The sequence below is a fragment of the Babylonia areolata genome, chromosome 18 (assembly GCF_041734735.1).
Source record: "Babylonia areolata isolate BAREFJ2019XMU chromosome 18, ASM4173473v1, whole genome shotgun sequence".
In the NCBI taxonomy this organism is placed as follows: Eukaryota; Metazoa; Mollusca; class Gastropoda; order Neogastropoda; family Buccinidae; genus Babylonia; species Babylonia areolata.
Genome location: NC_134893.1, coordinates 29,627,101 through 29,636,111, shown reverse-complemented (window position 1 = coordinate 29,636,111; position 9,011 = coordinate 29,627,101). Strand labels below are relative to the sequence as shown.

Sequence of the window (9,011 nt, the reverse complement as noted above, 5' to 3'; positions counted from 1 at the left end):
GGTAAGGGTGTGTTGGGGTGGGTGCGATGAGACTGCATGTGGAGGTAAGGGTGTGCTGGGGTGGGTGGGGGAGTGGGGGGATGATACTGCATGTGGAGGTAAGGGTGTGTTGGGGTGGGTGCGGGAGTGGGTGGGATGATACTGCATGTGGAGGTAAGGGTGTGTTGGGGTGGGTGGGGGAGTGGGTGGGATGAGACTGCATGTGGAGGTAAGGGTGTGTTGGGGTGGGTGGGGGAGTGGGTGGGATGAGACTGCATGTGGAGGTAAGGGAGTGTTGGGGTGGGTGGGGGAGTGGGTGGGATGATACTGCATGTGGAGGTAAGGGTGTGTCGGGGTAGGTGTGGGAGTGGGGGGGATGATACTGCATGTGGAGGTAAGGGTGTGTTGGGGTGGGTGGGGGAGTGGGGGGGATGATACTGCATGTGGAGGTAAGGGTGTGTTGGGGTGGGTGGGGGAGTGGGTGGGATGAGACTGCATGTGGAGGTAAGGGTGTGTTGGGGTGGGTGGGGGAGTGGGGGGGATGAGACTGCATCTGGAGGTAAGGGTGTGTTGGGGTGGGTGGGGGAGTGGGTGGGATGAGACTGCATGTGGAGGTAAGGGTGTGTTGGGGTGGGTGGGGGAGTGGGTGGGATGAGACTGCATGTGGAGGTAAGGGTGTGTTGGGGTGGGTGGGATGATACTGCATGTGGAGGTAAGGGTGTGCTGGGGTGCGTGGGGGAGTGGGTAGGATGAGACTGCATGTGGAGGTAAGGGTGTGTTGGGGTGGGTGGGATGATACTGCATGTGGAGGTAAGGGTGTGCTGGGGTGGGTGTGGGAGTGGGGGGGATGATACTGCATGTGGAGGTAAGGGTGTGTTGGGGTGGGTGAGGGAGTGGGTGGGATGAGACTGCATGTGGAGGTAAGGGTGTGTCGGGGTGGGTGGGATGATACTGCATGTGGAGGTAAGGGTGTGCTGGGGTGGGTGTGGGAGTGGGGGGGATGATACTGCATGTGGAGGTAAGGGAGTGCTGGGGTGGGTGGGGGAGTGGAGGGGATGATACTGCATGTGGAGGTAAGGGTCTTTCGGGGTGGGTGGGGGAGTGGGTGTGATGAGACTGCATGTGGAGGTAAGGGTGTGTTGGGGTGGGTGGGATGATACTGCATGTGGAGGTAAGGGTGTGCTGGGGTGGGTGGGGGAGTGGAGGGGATGATACTGCATGTGGAGGTAAGGGTGTGTTGGGGTGGGTGGGATGATACTGCATGTTGAGGTAAGGGTGTGCTGGGGTGGGTGGGGGAGTGGATGGGATGATACTGCATGTGGAGGTAAGGGTGTGCTGGGGTGGGTGGGGGAGTGGAGGGGATGATACTGCATGTGGAGGTAAGGGTGTGCTGGGGTGGGTGGGGGAGTGGAGGGGATTATACTGCATGTGGAGGTAAGGGTGTGTTGGGGTGGGTGGGGGAGTGGGTGGGATGATACTGCATGTGGAGGTAAGGGTGTGTTGGGGTGGGTGGGGGAGTGGGTGGGATGAGACTGCATGTGGAGGTAAGGGTGTGTTGGGGTGGGTGGGGGAGTGGGGGGGATGATACTGCATGTGGAGGTAAGGGTGTGTGGGGTGGGTGGGGGAGTGGGGGGGATGATACTGCATGTGGAGGTAAGGGTGTGTCGGGGTGGGTGGGGGAGTGGGGGGGATGATACTGCATGTGGAGGTAAGGGTGTGTTGGGGTGGGTGGGGGAGTGGGTGGGATGATACTGCATGTGGAGGTAAGGGTGTGTTGGGGTGGGTAGGGGAGTGGGTGGGATGAGACTGCATGTGGAGGTAAGGATGTGTTGGGGTGGGTGGGATGAGACTGCATGTGGAGGTAAGGATGTGTTGGGGTGGGTGGGATGAGACTGCATGTGGAGGTAAGGGTGTGTTTGGATAGGTGTGGTAGTGGGTGCGGTGGAGGTAGTGGACTGGGCATTCGGCAACAGGTGTTTGATCCCTATTAGGCTCTCTTGAAATTGCAGGTGTCCGCACCTACGTTAAAAGCTAATCACTTCAGATCGTCACCGATTGTCTATTAAAAAGCGTAGACTGTTCAGCAAAGGGAGAGTTTGGTACCGTAATCCCTGACCTTTCTATTGGAGCTATTATTGTACCTGACCTTCGGCTGAAAAGCTGAGCTGGCCTGTACGCGAGTAAACAACGACCAAAAAATAAAAAATAAAAGAATAAAAAGGACAACACACACACACACACACACACACACACACACACACACACACACACACACACACACCAAAACAAAACAAAAAACAAAACAAAACAACAAAAACACACACACCAAAACAAAACAACAAACTATAAAAAAAAAACACAACAACAACAACAACAACAACTAGAAAACACACAAAGAATGAACGAACGAAGAGTGCATGAAAAGAACGAAGGAAAGAGCCAACCAAGCAAACAAGGCTCTATCCAAGCCTGAACACTGACCATGGACGGACACACAGGCAAACAGACTGCTCACAGTTTCCACTTGTTTGCTGTCATGCTTTTCCGACCGACCGAGGCACTGCCGTGGGTGGGTGGGTGGGAGGGTGGGTCGGTGTGCGTGCATGCGTGCGTGTGGGGATGGAGTGGAAGGAAATGAGTGAAGGGGGAGTTAAACAGAATTTCAATAGAATACCGTATTTGTTAAAAAAAAAATTTAAATAAAAAAAAATTAAAGGGACATGAATAGTGTTGGTGATATATTTCATTTTGTCATTTTCTGATGTTGTTACCTGATAAATATTCGTGTCGAAAGTCTGCATTTTCAGTCTGTAAATTATTTTCTGCACACAAACGCATCTATAAAAGAATTGCGCAGCAAATCTTCTGCACACAAAACACAGAGTTTTGAAATAGTGTGTGTGTGTGTGTGTGTGTGTGTGTGTGTGTGTGTGTGTAAAAGTCATTCTAGCTGTAAGTGAGATGATTAGATTTGCAAATGTTGCCTAGTTATACTTTTGGAGTTAAAAGACATTTGTGTTTTCTCAACTTTTATGTGACATTGTTGTCTATTTGGAAATGTTTGTTCTGGGCACGAAAAGTTTATTTTGCAGTAATCCTCCATACTCCAACAGGAGTGAAAGGATAATTAAAACTTGAAACTTGAAACTTGTATGTGTGTAGGGAGAGCAAGAGGCGTCACGTCACACTGCCCACACAGATGAGGCCGGTTCCACCACTGTCAGCCAAGCATGCCAGTTACCCTGATGGGGTCACCCTTTGTTCTGCTGGGGTCACCCTTTGTTCTGCTGGGGTCACCCTGGTTACCCTTTGTTCTGCTGGGGTCACCCTGGTCACCCTTTGTTCTGCTGGGGTCACCCTTTGTTCTGCTGGGGTCACCCTGGTCACCCTTTGTTCTGCTGGGGTCACCCTGGTCACCCTTTGTTCTGCTGGGGTCACCCTGGTTACCCTTTGTTCTGCTGGGGTCACCCTTTGTTCTGCTGGGGTCACCCTTTGTTCTGCTGGGGTCACAGTCACAACCCAGCCAGAAACGGAGCATTTTGTTTAATAACGATGCCAGGCACGCATACATTAGTAACGGATGTATGACTGGCATTGCTTATTGTTCATTGCTCTGTAGTCTCTACACCACTGGGTGGGTAGTCAAGTAACGATCTCTCTCTCTCTCTCTCTCTCTCTCTCTTGATGAAGGGATTCAAAGACCGACTTGTGACAGGCCGGGCTGAGAGACGCAACAGCGGAAGTGATAATACAGCGAACACCATTAGTAATACTGAAACATGATTAGCATATTTTAGGATAAGGTGTCGAGTTTTGAAAGATTCGTCAGGCATTTATGTTAGATTTGAAATTTGATTCTTTTTCATTTTATTTTCTGGGATATGATTCCACAACCAACAAACTGAATATGTAAGGCTTGATTCACATAAAACAATCTAATAAATTAGAGATTAAGGCCATGATAACGTCGATGACCATCAAATGTAACAGACGTGTCAGATAGGATGCAGCTTGCCATATGGAATTTTGTGCTTGAAGAGAGAGAAGGGGGAGAATGGCCGCCTACCCGTGGCTGGCTGAAATCGTCATTCACATGAAACCTACCCACAAAAAACAGTGAACATGGCAGTCCAATAAAGGAAGAGGAGGAGTGAAATAAGGAGGAAGAGGGGGAGTAGTAGTAGGAGGAGGATGCGGAGGAAGAGGAGGAGGAAGAGCTATATCAGGAGTAGCCGCTGGCTTATGGCATGAACTGACCACCACCATGCACTGGAACACTGTTGTCACGTGGGTACATCAAACTTTGATTCACCATCAAAGGCAGTAGTCCTTATCCTCAATGTGCAGGTCAGGCTCCAGATCATGCCCGTGGAAATCTCACAAAGCGACGTGGGCGGCGGCCTGATTCATTATGTAGCCTATGTGAGATGAAATATTCAGTCATGAGCTGGTCATTTAGCCGTTAGCCGTTTGGCGAAGGGATTCCAAATGGCGGGTCCGCTTTGCGACTCAGTGTTGTTCATATTGCCCGTCAGCCTGAGCTGGCCGCTGTAGTGGTACCGTCTGGCGTCACTGGCTGTCCAGCTTCCTGCGTCGTATCAACGGGTCACTGCAGCCATTCATTCTGTCTTATGTCCACCTGTTTGCAGGTCTGTGTTGTCTTAGCTGCCCAGGCTTATCAGTTCTCTTTTCTCATTTTTGCCAAGTTGTCTGAGCTCATTAAGTTACCCAATTTTTAAATATTTTTAAATACTTTCAAGTGGAAAGGTTAAGTTTTGGCATATTCTAGTCCAAAGGACTTTGATGAAATTCTAGTTGTGTTTCACATTTGTTCAACCGTTGTTGCTGAGTGTGGATGTCAAATGAAAGGTATATAAATGGCCTTTGACTTACCTGGCAGGTGGGCTTCTCGTTTTGTCTTTTTACCCCTTATTTAGCCGTACACAAGCTTATATAGTAAGCAGCGTAAACAATAATGGTTTGATGCTGCGTGCTTTTGTCTTACCAAGCGTAACAGTACTTACATGTTGAATATTTCTCTTTCTCATTGCCTAATTTGCTAATTGGATCTCCAGTATTCATCTGTGTCCTCTAATAGCCTACAGAGTCACATATTCTTTTTTTTTTAACCATTTTATCTTAATTTTGTAATGAGAAACGAAGATAATGAAGAGTGTCACGGCGATGCTATAGAAATCTGGTGTGCAGTAGAGCTGCATGACGGGGCTATCGTGATTCCCTTGTAATGCAGGCCTACCCTCGTGTCGGCATGGCGTGAGAGTTCCGGTCACATTAAGCGTCAAGAAATTAGGAGCAAAAATCTGGAGAAGGCATCAGTGTGGGGAGAATAAAGGTCGACTTTAGTGGTCATCGTCTTCACGAATCTTTGTTCCCAGACTCGCCATTCAAATTCAAGGCACACTCACATGTGGACACCTCTTCGGGTTAAGAGAGAAGAAAAAGGCAACTGACATCATTGCTGTTAAATGTGATGTGATTCGAAATGAAAGAAAGCCTCATCCAAGCCCACAGTTGATCCAGCAATCTCTAATACTCGACGATTTTTTACTCACTTGTGTAAACAAAGTGAGTCTTTGTTTTTACCCGGTGTTCGGTGTTGTGTGTGTGTGTGTGTGTGTGTGTGTCTGTTTGTGTCTGTGTGTCCGTGAAAAAACTTTAACATTGACATTTTCTCTGCCAATACTTTGTCAGTTGACACCAAATTTTGCATAAAAATAGGAAAAATTCAGTTCTTTCAGTCATCTTGTTTAAAACAATATTGCACCTCTGGGATGGGCACACATTTTTTTTTTAAAAAAGAAGCCAAATTATATGCAAACTGAGTTTACTGTTATATATATATATATATATATTTTTTTTTTGTTATCTAAACTTGGCACTTTGATTTGATATTCTGGTACAACAACAAGAGCAGTCATTTTTATCATTTTTTGTTCAAACAGGAACTTCTTTTGCTAAGCATGGAAGTTATATTTATTCTAAGAGATTTCGCGACAGAGCTGATTAAAACTGAAAAGACAAATTGCTCAGAACAATCGACAGCTACATCGCTTTGTAATTCCCATTCCCTGTCATTTCTTACTGAAGCGACATTTTCACTCTGCATCTGCCTCCATCCAAGTGGATTAGCCAAGAGGTGCACCAAAGCTCAGCTCGATCGATAGAGCAATACAGGTGTGTATACTGATCCATGACAGACAGACAGACAGATAAATATTCGCATCGGCCGGTGAAGAAACATTACCGCAAAAGAGGTGAACGAGACAGAAAGTGTCATGAAATTCCAATGTAAACACAACTCAACACTCGAAGTTTAAAATCCCGATTTGAATGTTGCAGGTTTAGTATAGTGAGAAGATCGAGCGGCTGCTGTCATCATGGGGAAAAAAACGACAGGGAGTTGTCTCCCGTCAATCCAGTGGCTGGCCCTGTGGGCGCTCATCGGTAACAAGCGCGTTGTTTTGTGTTGTGTTGTGATGTGTTGTGACGTGTCGTGTTGTTACAGATTTCTCTGTGTGAAATTCGGGCTGCTCTCCGTGTCGTGTCGTGTCGTGCCGTGTCGTGTCGTCTCGCGCCGTGTCGTGTTGTGTTGTGAAGAGTCATGTCGTGTCGTGTCGTGTCGCGTCGTGTCGTGTCGTGTCGTTACAGATCTCTGTGTGAAATCCGAGCTGCTCTCCATGTTGTGTCGTGTCGTGTCGTGTTGTGTTGTTACAGATTTCTCTGTGTGAAATCCGGGCTGCTCTCCGTATTGTGTCGTGTCGTGTCGTGTTGTTACAGATCTCTCTGTGTGAAATCCGGGCTGCTCTCCATCTCGTGTCGTGTCGTGTTGTTACAGATCTCTCTGTGTGAAATCCGGGCTGCTCTCCGTATTGTGTCGTGTCGTGTCGTGTTGTTACAGATCTCTCTGTGTGAAATCCGGGCTGCTCTCCGTGTCGTGTCGTGTCGTGTTGTTACAGATTTCTCTGTGTGAAATCCGGGCTGCTCTCCGTATTGTGTCGTGTCGTGTCGTGTCGTGTCGTGTTGTTACAGATCTCTCTGTGTGAAATCCGGGCTGCTCTCCATCTCGTGTCGTGTCGTGTTGTTACAGATCTCTCTGTGTGAAATCCGGGCTGCTCTCCGTGTTGTGTCGTGTCGTGTTGTTACAGATTTCTCTGTGTGAAATCCGGGCTGCTCTCCGTATTGTGTCGTGTCGTGTCGTGTCGTGTTGTTACAGATTTCTCTGTGTGAAATCCCGGCTGTTCTCCGTGTCGTGTCGTGTCGTGTCGTGTCGTGTCGTGTTGTGTTGTTACAGATCTCTCTGTGTGAAATCCGGGCTGCTCTCCGTGTCGTGTTGTGTCGTGTTGTTACAGATTTCTCTGTATGAAATTCGGGCTGCTCTGCGTGTCGTGTCGTGTCGTGTCGTGTCGTGTCGTGTCGTGTTGTTCCAGATTTCTCTGTGTGAAATCCGGGCTGCTCTTTGTGTCGTGTCATGTCGCGTTGTGTTGTGTCGTTACAGATCTCTATGTATGAAATCCGGGCTGCTCTCCGTGTCGTGTCGTGTCGTGTTGTTACAGATCTCTCTGTGTGAAATCCGGGCTGCTCTCCGTGTCGTGTCGTGTCGTGTTGTTACAGATCTCTCTGTGTGAAATCCAGGCTCCTCTCCGTGTCGTGTCGTGTCGTGTTGTTACAGATCTCTCTGTGTGAAATCCGGGCTGCTCTCCGTGTCGTGTCGTGTCGTGTTGTTACAGATCTCTCTGTGTGAAATCCTGGCTGCTCTCCATGAGAAGAGCAACACCCCACTGCAGTGCTGCTCTTTTTTTCCTTTTTTTCTTTCTGCCTGTGAGTGTAATTGTTAAACCATCAAACCAGATTTGTCTTCAGACTGTTGCCAGGGGCACCCTTTTTGTAACTGTTAAACTATCAAAGTAGATTTGTCTTCAGACTGTTGCTAGGGACAACCTTTTTGTAACTGTTAAACTATCAAAGCAGATTTGTCTTCAGAATATTGCCAGGGACAACCTTTTTGTAACTGTTAAACTATCAAAGCAGATTTTTCTTCAAAATGTTGCCAGGGACAACCTTTTTGTCGCGATGGATTCTTTTACAAGCACGAAATGTATGCGGCACCTGGGACATAGGTTTGACGTCCCATCCGAATGACTAGCACCCAGACCACCACTTAAAGTCTGTAGTGGAGAGTAAAAAAAAAAAAAATCCGTATTCGACTATGGGAACTGAGCACTATGGGAATTGAGCACTATGTGGACGCTCGCTTTCTAGTCAGATGCATTACCACTGTGTCACCATTCTGTAGCCGGTTGGGCAGGGTTCTCTCACCACATCAGTACAGGTTCTTTTCGAGTCTTTATTGAAGACGGGGAACGTATCGGGACATGGGTAAAGGGAACAGGAGAGCGGGGATTAAAGGGCATGGGACTGTACTCATACAAAGGGGGAAATAAATAAATAAATAAATACCCCTATCAGGTTGACAGAGGCCCACACACACTGCTGTTTCCTTTTCCCTTTTCAAGCTAACTGAGAACTGATGAAATTACCGGTGCTGGTTCTACAAGGAAAAGTAGGACCTAGTTTGTTAAAACATTGCAAGATGCAGCACATCCACCCTACATGAATATTATTTTGCACGTGAAGTAATCACGCTAAAGTTAACAGGGACATGAACGTGCTCTCTCTCTCTCTCTCTCTCTCTCTCTTTCAGCGGGGCAAAGAGATCAATCTCACCCTGTTACATCTCCAAACGAACTGGCTTATGAACAACATGCATTTTGTCGCTCAGATTTTGAATCGCAATTCTCCCCGATAACAGACTGTTCACAGATGTAATGAATGTGTGTGTGTGTGTGTGTGTGTGTGTGTGTGTGTGTGAGTCGTTTAAGTGGCTCATAATCATAGTCTTTTGAAAGTTTTTACATTCTTTTTGCTCTTTAGCGTTGTTCATGCATGCATGTGAGACCACCACCAGCCCCAATGTCCCCTCTTCCAGTTTTAGTTCTTTCGTCATACCAAAA

At 47.6% G+C, this 9,011-nt stretch overlaps 1 protein-coding gene across 1 annotated transcript in view; it reads left to right on the top strand.

Moving 5' to 3' along the window:
- The first annotated feature begins 5,248 nt into the window (after positions 1-5,248).
- LOC143292218 (neuronal acetylcholine receptor subunit beta-3-like) overlaps positions 5,249-9,011 on the top strand; it is a 13,791-nt gene continuing 10,028 nt past the window's right edge. The window contains exons 1-2 of the mRNA XM_076602404.1: positions 5,249-5,253; positions 7,496-7,503. Of these exons, the coding sequence (XP_076458519.1) occupies positions 5,249-5,253; positions 7,496-7,503 (13 nt within the window). The remainder of the gene's footprint in view (positions 5,254-7,495; positions 7,504-9,011) is intronic.